Source organism: Saimiri boliviensis, chromosome 13 (assembly GCF_048565385.1).
Source record: "Saimiri boliviensis isolate mSaiBol1 chromosome 13, mSaiBol1.pri, whole genome shotgun sequence".
NCBI lineage: Eukaryota > Metazoa > Chordata > Mammalia > Primates > Cebidae > Saimiri > Saimiri boliviensis.
The window spans coordinates 5,242,501-5,265,839 of NC_133461.1; the positions used below are offsets into that span (position 1 = coordinate 5,242,501).

General features: G+C 35.2%; 1 protein-coding gene across 4 annotated transcripts in view; it reads right to left on the reverse strand.

The window, feature by feature from the left end:
• Nucleotides 1-23,339, reverse strand: part of ZNF407 (zinc finger protein 407) — a 475,812-nt gene that overhangs the window by 281,355 nt on the left and 171,118 nt on the right. For all 4 annotated transcript variants that reach the window (XM_003925984.4, XM_074383238.1, XM_074383237.1 and 1 more), the window contains exon 4: nt 11,946-12,020. In XM_003925984.4, coding sequence (XP_003926033.1) covers nt 11,946-12,020 — 75 coding nt within the window. The remainder of the gene's footprint in view (nt 1-11,945; nt 12,021-23,339) is intronic.

Sequence of the window (23,339 nt, forward strand, 5' to 3'; positions counted from 1 at the left end):
GTGGGAAATCATGATCACACCTCAAGACACAAAACTACCTTATTTATTCATTCAGTAATAAACACTTGTGAATTTAACACCAAACCTGAAAACTAGAAATATTACATTTCAGACTGTGGTTTATCCCAAACTTGTATTTCTAGCTAACAATGATTATATTCCTAATTTTTAAAAATATTTATCTTCACCAACTCCAGCAGTTGGATTCTTTTGACAAAATTTTTTGTTTTTAATCACTTCTTCAAATATTCTAGAAATATACAGTGAGTAAAGAAAGAGAAAACAATACTGAGATTCACATTCTGGGTTCTCTCACTGCTTGAGAGCTCTGTCACAGCGGTCTCTGAACAAGCCCAATTCAAAATACTCTATAGAAATTTAAGTTGCATGCCTTTACTTAGGCATCAACAATGTTATGGATGTTAAATCTACAAAAGTCAATAGCAAATAAATAAGAGAGGAGAGCTGTGTGTATCAAAGATATTTCTTTAATCTGATGAAGTGCCTCATAGATTCTGTGAGACACAGAGAAACTGCTCCACAATTGACGTGGTCTTTGTGACCCTCTTACAGCTTCAACCAGAGGAGCCTGGCTTTTATTGATTTTACACAGTTATATTCCATGTAAGTTTTAAAATTGTTTTTGTTTCAGCTAAAGGTAAAAGAGTTAATGATAAGAAAACCAAAAACACAGAAATTAGTTTGAAAATAAATATTTTCATATTCTATCTCTCAAACACACTGAAACTTTGAAATATATTCATATATTGTCATTACTGTAAGTATTAATTTTAACAATAAGCATTGGGTTCATGCTGTTAATTAACATTTCTCCTTATGTTCAATATTATCATAGTAATAATATAATTTTTTAAAAGGCAAAGGTATAAATTTTAGAAGATTTGTTATCCTGAAATCAGTCTGCCACTATCTAGTTGCCAAAAATATATGGCATATCCATGTTGCATAATCACAAATATGAAAAGAGAAAGAGGCATTCTGAACACTACAATGCACAGTAACAGTGAAAGGAGAAATTATTGTTTTAACTAACTTTGAAGAAAATTTGGGTCTACTTTAAATAAAAACTTTCATCTACATGATCTGCTGAATCTGATATTTCCCATAATCCTTTGCTCTGTGTGATTAGCATAAAAAACAGAGCAAAGATTATTAAGACCTTCACAACTAAAAATTTCTTGAATGTTTTTATTTAAAAATTAGTACCTTTAAAATGGTAAAATTCTATACATAAACAGTATGATTGTTTTTATATTTTAGAAATATAAATTCACATCAACTTCACCAAAATCTGCCAACCGAAGAGGTGAAATGTTGTCCTAGCATCACAGGCCAGAAAGTGACATTCACTCAAAGTACAATGAACTGGAGGCTGACTCGGTAAGTGGCAGTATCATATAAAGTTCCATAAAACTACACGATGTGCAATACCACTGGGACTGTGTATCACAAATCAGGCCAGCTGAGCAAAAGTCCATCATGAAGAAGAAAAATCTCAATGAAGATTTTAGTATCCTAAATCCAGTAGTATTTACTGAGTGTGAATCTCCTTCTTTGAAGCTCAGACAGGAACGAGAAGCTGTCTAGCCCGCAAGAAATTAACCATCTAGTCTGGAGACAGGACAAAGGCCTTTTTAAAAGGAAGGCAAAATAGAATTGCGCTACATCAGCATTTTAAGTGGTAAGATGTGACTAAATGGAATGGAATCTAGGGAAGGCATCGCACAGTACACGAGAAAAAAACTTGAGCCTTGAAAATAAAGTACACACTCACCCTGGCCTAGAAGCCAGGGAGTCACAGCTTTCCATGTGGCAGTGGGTGAAAATACTGACAGCATCGATAAATTCATATCAGCTTCACCAAAAGCTGACACATTTCGCCAAGGTAAGATCTCTTCTCATCTCACCTTGACCAGCCTTTTTCCACAATAGGCTTACTGTCCGATGCTATGTCTAAGAAATTATCCACAAAACAAGCAAAAACTGGATTAAATTAAATATCAATGGAAATGGTTATTTCCCTGAAAATCAGATCTTTATATTGACATCATATACTAGAAGGATTTCTAAATAAAATTAGTTTGACGCATATGAAATTAACAATATCTGACTGCAAATGTCAAGTTCATATGATTCAACCTGAGGAGGCAGCAGTATCTTAAAAGTATCAAACAGTGCCTTAATGCTCTTGAAAGATTCACTGAAATGACAGACAGACATCTCATAGAACCTGAGGATGACCACAGATCAAGATGCCTCAAATGGGATTATCAGTCATCTTCTTGATTTCTCCTAAGAGTTAAGTGCAAGAAAACACCAGAGTGTTAGCAGACGATCCGTTTGTTATAAACTCACAGTAGATCAATCACGCAGGCGGTTCCATGACCAAGAACTGGGGGAAACCCTGTTTAGAAATAACCCATGTAAACACTTCCTTTGTCCTATCATAGCACTGCAGCATAATGAAGTAAAAATATCTTGTTCTTATAAAAATGATCAGATTGCTTTGACGCAACTTAACAAAAATTACTTCAGATAGATTCTGTTTCCTGAAAGTTCCTCACAAAAAATTTTAATTTGGACTTTGATAATCAACTACCAAGGCATCATAAATATAAAGAACTGCTCAGAAAAAGTCAGTACTGTATAATGAAACTGTATCAAAGTTGGTAATGAGGCATAATTGAAGGCTGCAGTGAACATATAGCCCTTTGTTCTCTTTAATTCTGGCAATGACTGGGAGTTAAAGATTCTTATCTTCTTAAGGCATATTTTAGTCAGAGTCCAGCTGTATAAGCCCCAGTGTTCTAAAAGTACTTTAAGTGACATAAAAGAAACAGTGGCCAAAAATATTCTAGATGCCAGCTGAGGAAAAACACCTAAATTCTTAAAAACTTAGAAACAGCAGATAATCTTGTACCCTAAATCTGAGTGGTCTACCAGACTAAATGGTAGTAGAAAAGAAAAATCCTTTAAAAATTAATTTCTCACAGCAGACAACAATGCAGAAGCAACTAGAAGGCTCATACTACAAAAGGTATAGTTCAGCATCTCCACAGAATTCAGTTTGATCTTATTTCCATATAAGAAGCAAGAGAATAAAATAATTGTCATTTTAGTAAAGATTATCAGAGTATTCACCATTCATTTCTGGTCTAATAACTCACTGAACTGGACTGAATAACTTAATTATAATGCATGCAGTATTATTGCAGTCTTTTTGATTTCTTTTTGGGAAGATGGAAGGAATAAGATAAAGGAATTTCTAATCTAAACATGTATTAACATATATTCTACTTTTTATTCTCTAATGTTCCACAGGAATGTGATGAAAAAGAGGACCAATTAGAGATAGAGTAAACAAGAAAAGGACTCAGAAGACAGCAGCCAGGGCATCAGATCGGGACTTGAAATAAATTCTTGATTTGGACTGGCAACCAGGAGAGGTGGAATGTTACATGAGTATACTGGAGAATAGGTAGAACAAAAGTACAGAGGAAAAAAATAAAACAGATGCAAAGGATAAGGGAAAGATTTTCACAAAGTAAGACAGGATTAAAAGGGTTATTTGAGAGAAAGAGACTAAATTAGCCACTGCAGAAGGAAAGAGACAGGCAGTAAAGCAGGCGAAAGGAGGCGGAGTTCTGGGGCAAATGCCACAGCAACTTGGCAAAATCACCAGCCCAGGCTCTTTCCCCGGGCTCTCCACTCCACACTGTCAGAGTTAACAGCTCCAAGGAGTTCTCAACTTCGCTGGCTCTCTCTGACACAGAGGAGATGACGACTGGCACAGCAGCCACAGCCTGTTCAGCTGGATTCCAGCCCAGTTCCCAGGTTCAATCTGATATGCCCGTATTCTCCTCCCCACTACAGCGGCTTCCGCGATGAAATACCTTCACTGTGACCATCTCCTAAAACAACGCAACAACTCTGAGATCTTCGTTCTTTCCCTCAGACCACTCTCCCAGCCCTATGCGCAGGGTCACTGAGCTCCAGGCACAGCAGAACAAAACACACCAAGCTCTCCCACACCTCCCAGAAAACCGGGAATTGCTCCCCACTGGGACTGCTCTAACCACCTTTCAAATCCGACATGGCCCTTTCAGGGAGGCTTTGCTAAACATTCATCCTAAAGTAGCACCTCTCCCAGGCACTCCCTGGAATAGCATCCTATTTATTTTCATTAGCCTTACACCTACTGAAATTATCTTTTCTTTTATGTATGTCTTGTCACTCTATCCTGACCTGACATCAAACCCAAGAATAAAGTCCAGAAGAAGAGAAGCTATGTCATGTACGAACACTCTAGACCACGTAAGTCTTGGAACACAGAAGTAAGTGTTTATTGAGAGAATAATCAGGTGAACAAATAGGATGCCCCATCATCACCCACCCCCACAAAACCCCCTACGCAGGAATAAAAATTCTGTCTCTTACAATTTGTCACATATTATAAATAACTACAAAATAATCAGTATTTCCTAAAGAAAAAAATCATAATATTCATGTTTATTAACATAAATATTTTATTTATTTTATATTAATTATATTTTATATTTATCTTATGAATAAAATAATACCCGGGATACAAAGAAACTTCCTAGATTAAAACTAAGTAATGAATCTTAGAAGCAATAGAAACAAAATCCATTTTCTGTGACATATACTACTAACACTTAAAAGCTCACTACCTCAGCTGGGCGTGGTGGCTCATGCCTATAATCCCAGCACTTTGCGAGGCCTGATCACAAGGTCAGGAGTTCAAGACTCGCCTAGCTAACACGGTGAAACCCCATCTCTACTAAAAATTTAAATATTAGCTGGATATGGTGGTCTGTGCCTGTAATTCCAGCTACTCAGGAGGCTGAGGCAGAAGAATTGCTTGAACCTGAGAGGTGGAGGTTGCAGCAAGCTGAGATCCTGCCACTGCTCCACAACCTGGGCAACAGAGTGAGACTCCGTCTCAAAAAAAAAAAAAAAATCTCACTACCTCTACCATGATAACTTCTACTAAAGTAGTAAACTGTGGTGTTTATTTTTTTAAATATAACCAAGATATACTAAAAGAAACAGTAGTTTTTGTACAGCTAGAGGGCAAGGACTATGGTATAAAGGGCAAGAAATCCTTTCTTTTCCTCGGGAGTACTTATTAACTGAGTTTACTCAGCAAACTTAAGAAGCAAGCATGTTTCTAAACAAATAATTCTGAGAAGTAAAAGGCACCACTGAAGTACTACACAGAAGGGCACAGCAGTTTCCTACAACAGAGCAAGGACAATTAAAATATACCTAATCACAGGGATGTACAATGCTCAATACAATGCCCCCAAAACCAAATGGCTAAAGATATATGCAGAAAAATACTGGTTTTACTCAAAAACAATTTCTATTGCAAAACTGCCCTTGAGTTACATGAGCTGTGATTTATGGGAAGTTGTTAAAATATATTGCTGACATAAAATGGGACTTCCCCATAAGGAAAAAATAAATAAAACTGGAAATAACAGTAGTAAATAAAATACATTATTTTAAGGCCATCTTGCTCACTAGAGATGAATCACAATTTTGGCCATGAGCTTCCCAGCAGTAAACATAAAGAGGAAAACTCAATCATATACATGATTCGCTAGTAACAAAGGCTAACAAATTGTTAGAGAAAAATACAACTTTCTCTGGAAAAAAGACCAGAGAGAAGTAACTCCTCTGAGTCTTAAAAGAAAGATGTATTTCCATGAAGAGCGTCTTAAATACCTTACAGTAAATATGTTACTCTTATAAGGTTACTTCTTAAAACAGTCTTAAATTGAAGTCATTGTCATAACTGTGCAAAATCAGCATAGTCAATTGATTGAAGGAAGAAAAGGAAACGAGGCAGTGAAGAAAAGCAGTTCTCTCGCAATGGAAACAACTGAAAGTTAAAACTGGATGTACATTCAGAAATGAATAGAAGAAATAAGTAATCGTGATATCCAAGAAAATTATCTGACAAATACATGGAATCAAGACATTTTATGTCACTTCTGACTATACAACCGATGCAGGAGTACCAGTGACAGTGCCTCCGAAGAGCTGAGGAACCCTATGAAGAGAGAAGCTTGAAGAGAGGATTCTCCACCGCCCCCCTGAGGAGCCATGAGTATCTGCCTGCAATCTTGAGATTCTGCAGCACAGATGCTGACTTTTGTTAACTTTCGCCCGTAAAACTTATGAAGCAGAAGTTAGAAGATATTCTTGTTGGTAATAAGACGTTGGTAATGAAGCAACCACAGATCATCTAAATTACCAACAAAATTACCCATGGAATTCAGAAATACTTCCAAATCCTGGCAAGATAACTCTGGTGGAACATGAGGGCTTATCGTCACATGTACCTTAGTAAATTGTTGGTTTATTAGCAAATACAATATAAGAGAAATTTTCTAAAAATAAACACTTTGGCTTCAGATGAACTGATATGACTTCTAGCTGTCTTTCCATATAGACCAAATTTACCTAGCAGCGCTATCACGCTATTAAATCCCACTTTTATGGCTCATGCCTGTAATCCCTGCATTTTAGGAGGCCACGGCAAGCGGATCACTTGAAGTTAAAAGTTTGAGACCAGCCTGGCCAACACAATGAAACCCCGTCTCTACTAAAAATATAAAAAATTAGCCAGGCATGGTGGTGAGTACATGTAATCCCAGCTACTCAGGAGGCTGAGGCAGGAAAATCGCTTGAACCCAGAAGGCAGAGTCTGCAATAAGCCAAAATCATGCCACTCCACTCCAGCCTGGGCAACAAGAGCAAAAACTGTCACAAAAAAAAAAAAAAAAAAAATCCTACTTTTTCACAATAAAACCAGGTCATTAACTGTTTACAGATTAAGAGATGGAAAAAATGAAAAAAACAAAAAGAGTTCCCAGCGCATGCAAAAGCAGTAAGTCATCAAAACATAATCCCCTTCCCCACCCATCAAAAAAAGCAACCCAGAATGGAAAGAACTGACATGTTTTCCTCCGCTTTGGCCCAACAGAATTATTTCTTGTGTAAACATTTTTTAAGGTGGAGAGATGCCCATGAGCACTTTATTTTTCCTAAACTAACCCTCATGGGAAAAACAAAAGAAAAAAAAATATTGCTAACCACAGACAGAAAAGAAGAAATAAGAGAGCCTAATGAGCAGTGGGTAAAGGGGAGAGCCTGAAGCCTGGATACACAGGTGACTGGAAAGTTTTACAAAGAATATTCCAGAAGGAGCCCATAAGGAACATATCAGACAGAATAAACTATCACAGCACATCCATTAGTATAAATCGCGCATTTCAATGATAAAAGGGAAAACCAGTATTGACCTTATAGAAATTCACCATGGAGTAAATAGAGGAAAACTGTTTTTCCTTTAATAAAATACTTGCAACAAGAACAACTTAGAAGTTATTTCTTTAAAGTGGAAAACAGTGACAACTGTGACTCAGGAGGTAAATCACATATGATGAATAGAGTATCTTCTAATAAGAAAAAAATTTAGTCTATTCCCCAATAAGTTCTTCAGGGTTTCTGTAAACACACGGTTTTTCTCATGTAATGGCCCTTAAGCTTCTAAAGAACCCAGAGCATCCTTGGTGCAGAATTAGTCACAATTGCACATAGCATGTGCATGCCATGTGCGTGCCATGTGCCATGTGCATGCCATGTGCCATGAGTGTCATGTGACATGTGCGTGGCATGTGTATATCATGTGAGTGACATGTGTGTGATATGTGCATGCCAAATGCATGCACATTTCCACAGGTGCTGCTCTTTCAGATATTTTCATGATTCATGAAAACAGGCGACGCTCGCGTCTAAACTTGAAAAATAGAAAGCAATGATGCCTTTACACTATTTCAACTTATAGATATGCAAGTTTTTGAGAACAAGGAGGCAAGAGTATCTCCAACAGACCCACACAATGCTTTGTCCTGTAATAGTGGCTTACAATAAATTAGGACAAGCATTAGGGCTCTGGGACTTCTCCCCACAATCAGATTAGGTGAGGTAAATATTTGACTCATCAATAAAATCAATGGTGCTGCTAAAAGAAAGACGGCTAACCCCAAATCCCAAATGTCTCATAAAAGGGGAGAGGCCAGCACAAATTTCAGGGCTCAGTGGAGAAAATCTTAGCCTGAGCAAAAATACGAACAAGCCTTAAGTGGAACGCAGTAGCCTGAACACATGCAACAGCTCTGCTGTCAACAATGCACTGAGGATAAGAAACTTCCCAGACTCCGACAAAAACGGCTGCCCTGTAAGAAATACTAAGGTTTTCATCCGAGTATTCACCAGTAAAAACACAAGTACTTTTCCTGGGTTATGAAATTACTTAATGCTTATACTTTATGATACACTCATCTAATTTAAAATTCTTCTTTGGTAATCTTCTGAGTGTATCCGCCTTCTTGAGATCCTGCCGGTGCAGATATCTCCTGACGGCATCCCTGACACCACAAAAGCAATGGATCAGATGCAAAACTCTACAGGAATCATCTCCCTGTTCTCCTATTCACACAGTCATTCACACAGCCCAGCTGATTTCCAGCACTGAACTCCGAATACCAGCCACTTTCATTGTAATTGCACCTGGCTTTCACAGAAGATATACTTAGTATGGCTGTTCCAATTGTGATAATTGTAGATAAGCTTGTTTTCTAGATTACTATTAGTGAATTCAAAGAGTCATAAAGATGCTTTGGCTTACTTATACTACAAAGAGAATTACTCATTTAAAATAGGGAATATTTTCGAATGAGCTTAACTGGACTTTATTATTTTAGAATGTGAATTGAATGTGGTATATGTAATTTAAGTGTGTAAGTTTGAATTTAAGTGTGTAAGATTTCAGAAATAATGTAGGATACTACACTAAAATAATTTAATGAAGATGTAGAAATAAAAAAGTATGATCTTACATAAGCCATCAACTCAGGTGTTCATGGAGTCTCAAAGAAAATATTTGAAATAATTTAGCTTTCTGTTTCTAATGATAGTCATGCTGACAAAATTTACTGGATCATCAAACTTTATAGTACAAGTATATGGATGTCTTTGTAATAAATTATAATTTTGCATATATCAGTCAAAGCACAAGGCCTAAATACTTGCAAACAAAATGCATTATTAATTTAATTGTCATAGCCTATTTAGCTAACTTCTATTACTATTTGCTATAATATGCAATGCATTAGAGTGAAGAATCAAATTCAAAACATTTTTAAAAACTGATTATACTGTCCTGGAGAAATTAAAATATAGCAAGCTTGCAAAAGTATAACCAAGGCTTTAATGTTTTAAATAGGTAAGAAAAATGTTTAACTTAATTTAGAGAACAGTTATGCCCAGACTGACGGTTCAGCATGCTGATAAAGGGTTTCTTTGCTGCCTAAACCCCACTAGAGAAAGGCAGGAAGGTGAAATGGAAACAAGGAGACTTTGGCATTTCTGGTTCTACATTATACCACTTAAATCTTGGTTTGCTCTAGCTACAGATGTCTAATGGAAAATTATACTGCTGCTGGAGTCCTGGCATTCCCGTGTAGTATTTTTCTGTAATAGGAGAGACTGCCATATAAGCAGACATCAAAAATAAGAAGTCCTCTGAAATAAAAAAATTTTAAAGAAAAAACCAATTCACTCAAAGGTGTTAGGTTTAGAAGAATGTCGCAGCTTGGAGTACTTAAAAGGTACCCATCTGGAGGTGGGTGTGCTTTCCCATTTGAGATTCATTTCTTGATGTCAGGATAAAAACTGTGTCAATATCTGAGAAGAGCTAATCATGTATCAGAGGCGAGAAGTTCAGTCTTTCTCCTGCCTCAGTTTTAATCTCCCTTTATGTATTCAGGACTGAAATAACTATTAAATAAAAGAAAAGAATAAGTACCCTGGAATGTAAAGAAAAAGGTAAATTTAAAAAAGACACACAGTAAATCTTTGATTCTCAAACTCATAATATATAGAGTATGTCTAGTATTTTAAGATGTTTAATACATGAATACATACACATACACACAAATATGTGGGGAGATTAATTTTTTACTATGAAACAATATGAACAACTCAATTTAAAAATTTTTCTAAGTAAAAAGCAAAATGATATAAATCAAAAAATGTTTACCATTTAAAAGTACGTTTCCTTTTTACTACTTATAAAATCTCAATCATTTTCATTCAAATTTATTTTGTAGTAAGAGTGGGCCAGACACAGTGGCTCACACCTATAATCCCGGCATTTCGGGAGGCCAAGGTGGGTGGATCATCTGACATTAGGTGTTCAAGACCAGCCTGATCAACATGGAGAAACACCATCTCTACTAAAAATTGAAAAAAAAAAAAAAAAAAAAAAAAAATTAGCTGAGTGTGGTGGTGCATGCCTGTAATCCCAGCTACTCAGGAGGCTAAGGCAGGAGAATTGCTTGAACCCAAAAGGCAGAGATAGCGGTGAGCCGAAATCACGCCATATCGCGCCATTGCACTCCAGCCTGGGCAACAAGAGCAAAACTCTGTCTCAAAAAGAGTCAGAAAAATAACAGTTCCATCATTTATTATTTATGAGATATTGAATAAATTATTATTGTATTTTCTAGGCTCTCTCAGGACTTAGATCCATAAAACTGGAATTATAATGTATTGCTAACATGGTCAAAGAAGAATTAATTGAGATAATGCATGTGAAAGCAATGGAAACACAACAATTTCAAACATGTTGTTTCTACATACTTAACACTTATGAAATATAATTTTGACATGTCCCAAAATATTCTTTAAAAAATATAGTATGCTTTTAAATTGCAAGAATAATACATCCCTAACACATTCAATGCATATATTTTGGCTGCAATTATTGAATATAATGTCACAAAGAAAGATACGGGAAACTAAACATACGGGTGCAAAGGAAGCATCCCAAGATCCCAAAATTCTGACTTGGTAGCAGTCTCTGCCCATACTACACTGCTAAAGAAAACAACATGCCTACAGTAGAAAAGTCAAGTTAAATTCCCATAAACAGAGAAAACACTAAGAGCATTTTGTATTTTTTAAAAAGACTATTAAACATTTACAAATACGACTGAAGACCTCAGGCTTCAGTGTAACAGAACAAATTGCATCATTATTGACCTTTGAAAACAGTAATAAAAAACTAAAGTTTCTGAGAGTATCTGTAGAATTTTGGATCCTACCTTGGAGAATCTGAGGGAAGCTGAAAATCCACCCTGCCTTTACAGAAAGTGACAGTGCTCACACCAGTCTGAGTGAGCTGCACGTTTTAAAGATTTAAAATATCAGAAGTAGCCATGCTCACCTGGTAGCTGACACCTCTATATTTCAGTTCACCTAATATAATTAAGTCTATGTGATGAAGCTAATTATGATACAGTAGCAAGCAAAAAGAAAACCTGGCAGTTGATGACACAGTAATTGTAGTGTTATTTTTCATGACATGGCAACTGTAGTATTATTTGGGGTATGACACAAGATGTATTTCTTTTTAATATCAGTAATCTTTAAGTCTACAGTAAGAATTCAAAAATGTTATTTTAAAACCTCAAAATAGGAATACATCATAATAAAACAAAGTTGAGTTTTACATACTTGTTTTAGCACACTCAAATGCATTTACAGAAGGCAATTCTCTCCAATTTAATTCTTCTACTATTTCAAGGTTGTTTCACAAATTCAAAGCCCTCCAAATGCTTTCAACTACTTCTAGATTCAAGTTTTATTAAAATAATGATGTTAAATTTTTGTGCAACAATAGCATAACATATGATATTCGACAAAAGCATACCACAAGTAGAACAGGATGAACTGATGTGATAAAAATTCTAGAAGTCATGTCACTAAATAAAGCTCAAATAAAATTCAAATTGGATTTTTAAATGAAAAAAATGGATCAAAATTACCTTTCTTTTGGGGTGCCAACTCCATGCTTGCCTAGTAGATGAGTATTTAAGTGCTTCTTCATCACAAAAGCAACCCTAAAAAAAATTAATAAAAGTAATTATAAAACTAAAACTTGACTCTCCGCTAGAAATCTGCACAAAAACTACTTAGGAATAACATATATTTGCAAACTCTGCATAAAAAGAGTATTACAGTGGCAGTCTTGCTACATCAAAGCTTCCACACAGGTTAAATATATCATAGGGCTTAAAAAGAAGAAACAACTGCATGTCAATGGACGGTTCCCTTTTTGATTTGGATACACTAACAGTGAACAAAAGAGCACAACAATAATTGCAGTTCTCCAGTCACTGTCTTCACTTCCCGTTGGCACAAAGGATGAAGCAACACCTCACTATAGCACGCACTGCCCCAAGGTCATCGCGCACTTTAATCATGAAATGAGTTTGAGAATATGTCATTTTATTAAATATTTAGAGGACCGTAAAAGAGAAAATGGATAGTTTTCATGGAGCTTCCTCTAAAAACATGGTAAGAACTTGGAGAGAGGTATTTTAAATGATGCAAATGTTTACTGTATCTATAGCACAAAAAAATTGTATTGAAGTGCCTACATATAAATACGAAAAACAAACAAATGTATTACCTGAAATACTATCTTAGATACAAATCAGCTTACTTAATACAATTTTGTTGACATTAATATGAAATGAACGCCATTCTCCCCTTGAACACAGTGCAGTATCAATTTAATTACGTCATGCAATTATTTAAAACAATTTAGATCAGAAACATTCGGAAGCATCAAAACTAAAATGGCTCTCTTGATAAGCAGAAAAAAAATTTTACTGTTGTAACTTTCAGTGTAAAAGGGCTTGCAAACATTTTTGTTAATTATGTATTACAGCTGTCCTTCATAAAGTTAATTACTAATAGCTGAAAGGCAACAGAATCTATTTGCATATGTACATGAAAGACATGACATATGCAAAAATATGATTTTAATTAGCATTCTATGATATGAAGGGCTACAAATCAAATTGGCATGTTATAAGATTCTCAACATTAAACACTGAATTCATCTGGACATGTTTGCACAAATGAGCAATATAAAACTGTAAAGTATGGTATCCTTGCAGAAAAGACTTGTGACAAAAGCCAAAATCAAAACAATTTTTTTAAAAAAAATTTTCATGTCAAATTTATTTTGTTTAATTTAATATAATATTAGAGGATCTCCGGTTTAAGGCTAAATGACCATGACTTCTTTATTCAAATAATGCACTTATATACACTGAAAATAACAATCACCTATTTTATATATTAGGTAATAACAACTATGGACAATACACGCTTTACAACTATAAATAACTGGTACAAACATCAATCACTAAAATGAAATCATTACATATAAAACAACTGCGATAATATTAAATGCTGAGCCTAAAAAAAATACAAGAAATTCTATATTTGTTACTGCTTGATTTTGACAAAATAACATTTTTCATTTCCTTAAAAAAGAACACAGTAATAACAAGTTCATTTAAGTCATAACTTCCCTACTGTCCTCCATTTTCCTATAATTAAAAAAACATAAAGCTAATAGCAAAGAGCAAAGGCTAAAAACCCAAAGCTGCAAAGCACAGCTTATTTACATGACCAAGTATAATTTAAGAGATCTGAACTTACAAACCACAGTGCAGTTTTTAATAGAAAACAGAATTATTAATTAAAATGTATAGGTTTTGAGAATGAAGCAAAAACATTACATGGCACAGTGGGACAAATGAGAGTAAATAGGGAGAAAAAGCTTTCGCCTAATACAATGTCCTAATGTGCTGAATGTCGCTAGTGCTGAATGTTTAGTGAAATAATAATTTTCATTATCATGGAGAAAAAAGGAAAAATACTATAACATACCTCAATTATGTTCAAATGCAATATATTTACTCTACCAACACTGGACTTAAAATAAGTATTAATTATTTAAATTTGGTTTGAGGTACAAATGATTTAAAAGCCTCAAAATCACACTCAGTTAAAAAAAAATAAGCCGAGCATGACTAGCATTAAATTACTGACCAATATGGACATAATATTGACAGCCATATATAATTACTGAATGCAGGCTACTCTACACTTACACTGTAACATTATTGTTTTAACATTTTTAACATAACATGTATATATATATATATATATATACATAATCTAGATATCACCAGAAATAAAACTAAAATGATCACAAATCTGAAAGCTAGCCAACTGACATGTCTTGCTCCCAATAAATCCTCATTCATTCATGCCTGATTCCCTGTCTCATCACGTTTACTGATCACTTACTACGTGCTAGCTGTGAGGGGTCCAGCGCCTATGATGAGAAAACCAACAGTTCAGGTCAAGCCTTCCTGGAGCATTCTCTACAACCTGTTGCTCTTCAACAGGAAGCAGTGACACTAAGCTTGGGCCAGTCCTCCTCTGCGACAGTGCTATTCATTCGCGCATGCGTTTAATTTACGTATTTATTAAAGATCTACATTAAGCAAGGAATAGATCTAGGCAGCTGTGATACACAGGTGACCAAAACAAATAAAAGTCCCTTTCCTCAAAAAATGGACAACCCAGTGAGACACAGACAAGGAAAACAAAACGTAAAATATGTATCATATTAAACAGTGTCAAGTTGTAGGAGAAATAAGTAAGTAGAGAACAAGGATCTTAAAATGTCAGCAAGGGATTGAAATTCTACATTTGGGTGGCTCAGGAATGAGACTGAGTGAAGAAGATGAAGGCATGTGGCCTGCAAAGGAGTAAGGCCAGCAACCCCAGCAGGAGAGCACAATCAGACACCTGAAGGCAGGATTTCAAGTCATTCTCACAGCAGTGACGTGGGAGCATAAAGCTGGGGGCCAGTAAGTCAGGAGGACAGTCTCATCCCAAGAGATTAGAGAAAGAGGGCAGGTGAGAATAGCAACACCGAAGGCCACCGCAGCCTCAGCTTTTATTCTGACTGAGAATAAAAGCCATCTCAGGCATCTAAACAGAAGAGTGACTTGTCCAACTTCCTTTTGCTTTAAAAAAAAAAAAAAAAAAGCTCACTGTAATCTCAAATTCCTGGGCGCAAATGATCCTCACACCTTAGCTTTCACAGTAGTTGGGACTAAAGCTATGCACCAGGCCTGGTTAATTTAAAAAAAAAAAAAAAAAAAAATTGTAGAGACAGGGGTCTCAGTGTGTTGCCCAAATTGGTTTCAAACTCCTGGGCTCAAGGAATCCTCCTGCCTGGAAGTCCCAAAGTCCTGGGATTTCCACACTCAGCTTCAATTTCCTCCCCTGTCTGCCTTTGAGAAAGAGAGAGAGAGAGAGAGAGAGAGAGAGAGAGAGAGAGAGAGAGAGAGAGAAAGAGAGAGAAAGAGAGAGAAAGAGAGAGAGAGAGAGAGAAAGAGAGAGAGAGAGAGAGAAAGAGAGAGAGAGAGATCTCAAATGTCTCTTGGAATAATCCAGTCAAAGATGATAGTGACATGGACAAAGGCTAGCAGTAAAAAAGTGGTCAGAATTGGAATATATATTTGTAATTAGAGCTAACCAAATTTCTATATTGATTGGATATGGAGTTTGAAAGAGGAATCAAAGAAAGGATCAATTTTTGGCTTGGGAGAAATTGAGCTGCTTAGAAGGCGCTTTGTCTGGAACTTGCTCAGGAGGAAGCCTCCTGAACATCCAAGAGGCCTGTGGAACAGGAGGCCAGCTCTCCTGCTCAAGGCCAAGACCCACACTAGAACTACTCCTGCTCAAGTCATCCATTTACAAGCATCTAATCATGTGAAGAAACACCTTTAAATTTAAAAAAAAAAAAAAATGTTTTTAAAATACTGATTGACTTGCAAGTATCTGCAAACGCCTGATACAGTTCAACTTAAAATTTGTTTTGGTGTAAAAAAGAGCAATGCAGCAGTAATGCCTACACCCTAGTTACATTCCAGCTGAAAAACAGAATTCTCATTTTAACATTATTTCAAAATAAATTCTTGTACATGAAATATACAACAAAGGCTTACTTCTTCAGACCTTTAGGTTTCAGCACTATAAAATTATTTCAATCTGCGAGTCATGGGAGATGATCTAACTGATCTATTAAAGTACACACAGTCGGCCCTTGAACAGCATGAGTCTGAGCTGCACAAGTCCACTCACGCTACGATTTTCTTCCACCTCTGTCACTCTTGACGCAGCAAGGGCAACCTCTCCTCTTCCTTCTACTCCTCAGCCTACTTAATGTGATGATAAAGAGGATGAAGTCCTTTATGATGAGCCACTGCCACTTAATGAATACTAAATACACATATTTTCTAAATATACATACTTAAGATTATCTTAAGATTGTCTCTAACTTATTTTGTTGTAAGAATACAGTATATAATACAGACACAGAATGTGTTAATCTACAACTCATGATATTGGTAAGGAGTCAAAACTTAAACTTGGATATTTTACTGTGTGGGTGTTTGGCTGTGTTTCTCTTGTGCCAAACAGGTTCCTATGGATGACTGTTCTTCAGGATGACAATAGAAATGTTACCAAAAAAGTAGAGGTAGGAGGAATTTTCAAGTAAGTTTGGATAACACTCGATTAAAAAAGTAAAATTGTATAGACTTCTTAGTCATGTGCCTCCCAGGTTCAAGTGATTCTTCTACCTCAGTCTCCCGAGTAGCTGGGATTACTAGCACCCAGCACCATGCCCACCTAATTTTTTTATTTTTATTAGAGACAGGGTTTCACCACATTTGCCAGGCTGGTCTCGAACTCTGGACATCAGGTGATTCGCCCGCCTCGGCCTCCCAAAGTGCTGCAATTATAGGTGTGAGCCACTGCACCCAGCCAATGATAACTATTATAGAGAATTATTATAGGAGAAATAGGAAAACACCAGAAGACGAAGATTCTGAATTCAAAGAGATGTGCTGGAAGAGAACACCTTTTGCACTACAGACATATACCAAACAATGAACAGGATATGAAGGTACAAAGATGAACAAAATGTAGTCTCTATATTCAAAGGGTTTAAAATACAGGCCATGAAAACAGATATCTAAAAAGAAAATGTGAGCAGTAAGATATAAGATGTATGTTTTAAAAAGCAGACTGATGATATGCTAAACATTCTTATACCTACAATTAGGAATTTGAAAGGTTACCCCTGCTTTAACATCAACAGTACTAATCAATCAAAGACATCTAATTCTCTTTAAGTATAAAATCAGTGAAAATTAAACAATTTTCATCATTATATATATTCACAAACAGCACAATCTATTTATAAAATAAGGCCTACATATTTGAAAAAGAAAATATGGACAGAACACTAAATAATGATTCTCCCAAGAATGATCATAATCCATTTCCTCAAGTAAGTTCTAAATATACAAAGATTTATTATAAATAATGGGATTTTACTTTTGGAACAGATGTCACTTATCATTAAAAATATACAGAAATGTTTTGTCATTTTCCTTAATATACCTATGATTAATAAGGTACTACCATTATTACCATTCTGAAATAAATTCAAATTATTAGAATATTTTTATATGATAGTTTTACATGTTAATTTCCATTTTAACCATATACTCATAAAGATGAATTATAGATTTTCATATTGCAATCAGTGCACACTTCTCCAAGAGATTCCACATCACACTAACAATGTCCCCTGAAAGATATCCACATCCTAATCTAAAAAATCAGTGAATTATTTTTGGTAATATGGCAGAGGGGAATAATGGTTGCAGATTAAATAAAGGTTGTTAATCAGTGGGCTGTAATGTGGGAAGGTGTGTGCTGGGTTATCTGCTTGGACACAGTGTGATCATAAAAATCCTTCTGGAAGTGGAAGTGGAGTGGGAGAAGACGGAACAAGTCAGAGACACGACAATGAAATCAGGATGAACAAAAGGCTTTGTGCATACGAGAAGATGGAAATCGGGCCATGAGCCAAGGAGCGTGGGTGTTCTCGAGAGGCTAGAAATAACAAGGAAGGGAGAGCCTCTTCCCAAAAAATCTCCAGAAAGGAGTCCAGGCCGGCTGACATCTTGGGCTCTGCTTGGTAAGACTGGTGTCAAACTTCTGATTCATACAACCATAATAAAGTGTATTTGTGGGAACTGACAAATATGTAGGAAACTATGTGATGATGTCTATTTAGATTACTATATACTGTACTTGCAGTTGACATAATCAGATATTTTGTTACAAAGTATTAATTCAGTCCAAGAAACCGTCATGAATAATTTGAGTAAACATTTTATGGCTAAATATACAACACAGTTAAACCATGACCTAAACATTGTAGCCAACTTACAGTGTGTCATGATACTCTCACAAATACTGTTCTGATCTGAGCAGCAAAAAACGGATGTGATGAGTAGAGTAGAATAGATAACACTGACATGGGACAAAATAGGTTTAAAAAAATAATAACCTAAGTAGAAACCTTCTAGCAACAATCCTAGCAGGAGAAAGGATAACTATTTTATGAAGTTTCAATAAATAATCAGAAACCAAATAAACTTTAAAACAACTTCCTATCTAATTATATGTTTAAGGTTTATCCTTTTATCTATCACACTTTTAATTGTGAACTGTTCTTTTTCTTAGCTTCTTACTTGAAAAGTTGGAACAACAATACATGAAATACTTGTACCCTTTCCAAATGGATTCGTCCTTCACGTTTTGGGGCGCCTGCTTACTTGCTCTCTCACACTAGGAATGTATTAATATGTACTTTTTCTTTAAGTCATCTTAAAGTACGTTGCTGAAATGATACTTTTCCCCTAAGACGTCAGCACACAACTCCAAAGAAGACATTTTCTACCCACTGTGAATGAAGATCACATTCAAGAAAATTAATACTGACTCAGTAGTATCTACTACATTTTTGTCTATAAGACACACTCACTGTGTTTCACTATGTCTCCTTCGTCTCTTTTAATCTACAACTACCCTCTTTTTTTCCCTTATTTGTATAATAACAAAAATTCTGAGCAATCTAACTTATAATAATGTCCCACATATGGTATGTCTGATTGTTTCCTCATTATTTGATTCAGTTTAAATATTTTTGGCAAGAATATCACTTATGTATGTTGGATACTTCCAATTACATTATACCAGGATAAGAATAATGTCAGGTTTATGTCCCACTAGTCATGCTAAACTTGACTATATGTTTAAGGTACTGATCTCGAAATTCTTCAATATAAATTACTTGCCCTTTGTAATTAAGTAATCTGCAGGATATTGTGCGAATATCCTGTTCCCTAAGAAGTTTCTTCCAATGGCATAGGTGCCCATTAATGAATCTTGCCTAACTGGATTATTATGAAGGGTACAAAATAGCAATGTTCTATCATTCCTTCTATTTTATGGCATTCTTTGCTAAAGCGACTTAACCATTTTCCCCTATCTTCCCATAACATACTGTCTCACCCTCATGTTCTTTCAAAAGCACTTTATCTGGACTCTTGGATTTTACACCATATTTTATAATCAATTACCATAATTATGTCTTGCAATTCTCAAGTTTTCCCAAAATTGGCCAGTGGAAACTCTTTAAAGGTGGCTACTCTGTTTTTTTTGACATCGCTTCTCTTACTGTTGGGTTCTTCCTTATTTTCTAATACAACCAGCCTTTCCAGGCCCAACAATCACTGTCCATGCTCCAGACCTGCAATCAGTCCTGGTTTCTTACAGTAGGTAGCGGTGTTTATAAAGTAAGAGCTGGGTGCTAACTCTGATCACTGCTACTGAAGTATCATGGAGTCTAGATCCTTTCAATGCACAAAGCTAGGAAATAAATGAACACACAAACAAACACATGGTGGGCATGGAAGGAGATACATACAGAGGATTTCAACTGTAATGGACACGTTTGGTAAATGAATGCTACCCGCAACAATTGGTATATCTTTTCATTATTCTAAAATACGTTACAATAAATGTTCAGGTGGTACGAAATACATTACTGTAAACGAATCACACTTTAGCTTTTGCAGAACAGCATTCTATTCAAACAACTGTTCTCAAAAAACTTTAGTGTAAAGGTATCACTTACTACTTCTTCTTTAAGCTCTCTAATAACTTGGCTTCTACTGATAGTCCAAACCACCTCTGATCACTTCCTCTTTCATTACTATTGTCAATTCTTGTTCCTCATTTTACCCTCTAAGGGTGATATTTTTGATCATAGACATTCATATTTCAAAGGTATAATTCATTTCCTGGGCTTCAAGCATAACCTCCTTGTAAGTGACACTAAAATATATATTTCCGCCCATGGCCTTTCCAGAACATTTTTTCTTGTCTAAATTGACAATAGTGTAAAGCACGTCCAACACTGCGTCATGACTGTTCATCACTCATGATCTCCTGCAGAATTTCTGAATTCTATCAATTGTATCACCTTCCCGAATTAGTCATCTTATACTCATTTGCATACATCATCAATTGTTTCTTCATAATTTTTTGCTACCAAGACTTTTCTTTTTCTATTTCAAATAAACCAGTTCAAACCATTATGTCATAGTGCCACAGATTGAAGTTACTCTCCCATGCAATTCACTCCATATACTACCAAGACGTGACCTTCCCATAAATACGTTCATGTCATGCCTCAGCTCATACCTTTCATAATTCCCTTCGGAACTGGATAAGTACCAAATCCTAAGCACAGAAATAACAGTCTTCAACAGTCATTCAGAATCAAGTATTCTAATTGCTGAAATATGCACTCTAAAAAGAATATGAAATAAAGGATAAAAAGCTACAATCCAACTAAAAAGTGAGAGCAACCTAAAAGTTCAAGAGCAGTGGCACAATCATGGTAGAACATCATGCATCAATTGAAAATACAGAAAGCTGTTCACAATAGCTTAGCTTTAAAAAGACAAAAGTACTACATACAACGAATCCAATACAGATGTATGTTTATTCTTGTATTCTGACATATACATGTACAAACATATATTTGAAAGAAGCAAATATCAACCAAATTCACTCTGACATGGGATTTAGATTTAGATGATTTATAGGATTGTTCTTCTAAAATAAGTAAAATTTGTAATTTAAAAAGCAAAAAATAATATGTTGCTTATAGTTACAGATGTATAGTTCATACAACAGTTTTATATGTTTACTCAGTGGCTACCCAAGAGTGTAGGAGTATGTGGTTTGGGCATAATCAGATCACCCTGGGAGAGGAGAAAACTGGGGCTCAGAGAAGATAAGTGACTTTGACTTTTTCAAGAAAATGGGGCAAAGAAGCTGAAAATGCAAAAATGGAATTCATGTCTGGTGACCTTTATACAGAAGTCTCTCTACCATTCTACACTTCCTGCCTAATGAAAGATTATAGCCTCACAGAACATAAGAAAAATGAAAATACTACTGAAATAAAACTGTTCAAAAATAAAACCATTATATTAAAAACCTTCCTAAATGAATATGAATTATCCAAGCTAATGACAAATCTAGCCATTGATATAACATACAGTATTTTTTTTAAGATTTGCTGGAATTAAGTACACACAATATTTTTTAATAAAAAATATTTATCACATGATGAAAAGAAGAACTAAAAATTAATGACCTATAAAACAACTGAAAAGTGAAAGCAACCTAAAAGTTCACTCTAACGTGGGATTTAGACAAAAATAAATACCACATGATCAGTTATTGATCATAGAATAATTATGCTTAGAAATAAAGATGATGATCATTTCTAAAAGAACAGCCAATTGGGATAGATTGCATTGGTTTTATTATAAACAAAATCAAAATAAATATTTTTTACCTTTAAAGTGTCAAAAATCTGGGGCATAGTATAATTTGTTGTTAACATGTAAAATGTTAGATAATATAAAGGCTAAATGAATTATTAAAGGCTTCATTTTTATAACATATAATAAGAAATATATTATCCAACTTCCTAAATATATTTGTAAACCATGTTATATTGTTTAATCAAGACTTCAAGAAAGAATTTTTCCCACCTACTTCTCTTACCTATTAATGAGCATGTTAAATAAACAACACAGAAAAATCTGGAGTTCAAAGGTATTCAAATCTGTCAGAAATTTACCTTGCAAATAAAGGGGGAAAACTATGATTATATAAGATTTGTTTATTCCAAAATTCGGAAGTTAACAGGTGTTAAATAACCTTTAATAATTATATTTCTCAAACTCTTACCAAATCATTATGAGGCCAAAACAATAGTCTTTGTTTCTCAAGTATATTCAGACACAATTCCTTTGAATGTTATAGCCCTTTTGGTTATAATTACCACAGAGAACCCATCATTTTCACATGTGAAATGTACCCTTGTAATTTTAAATAAAGCAACTTGCTTTAAACACAAATTTTCAGATATTTTTCAACATTCCAAAATTTAAAATATCTGAAAATTCTTTATAATTATTACTTTCCTAGATGAGTCTACTTATCCTTGGCCTCAGTTAATACACGACATGTGCGACAAAATGAAAACATTAATGTCTGAATTGTTTTAAAAAATACAATTGAATTTAGTATTTTTTAAAAAAATATTTTAAAAAACTGTATTTTAAGAAATACAGTTGAATTTAGTAAACAACTGTATTAGGGATAAACTACAAAATGTAAATTGCCATAACCAATTGAAATCCCCAGAAGGGGAATCAAAAGCAAACTCTATTATGAGACGTGTTTATGAATAATTATAGTGTGCAAAGAGAGTATGAGCCACAGAGGCACTTATTGTAAGAGATACTCACTGAAAACTTTCCGAAAGAGTTCTGTAAAGAACCTTTGCCTACGGCTACCTCAACTCTTCTGAAGCAGGTAAATGTTAATGTAAGATATTAACCTGAGAATGCAAAGTGCAAACACAGGCAACGAGCATTAAAATACATATCCAGATGTGGTTCATATATGAAATCATTTGATGGTAGGCCATAAAAGAATATCACTGAGGGTCAGGCAAAGCCTGATGTCAAAGAAACGTGGGCTGAACCTGGGCCTTACCCGTGACTGGATAAAGACAGTATCTCTCTTCCCTAGGGTTGCCATGAAGATGAAATGAGATGAAGTAAGGCAAGGTCTTACTGTAGTGCCTAGCACAGTAAGCCCACTGGAATGTTAGTCAACTTCACAGTGATGATGATGATGATGATAATGATGGTAACAATGGCCATGACTAGGAAGAGGACCCCAGGGACAGGAGGAAGGTTAGGACACAGAACACACACTCTAGCACTGCACTGGCTAACAGGACTCTATATCATTTTAATCCTTCCAGGATAAAAGAAGGTCATATAAAGATTAAAAGTAAACAGTGACAAAATTTAGCATATTAGCGA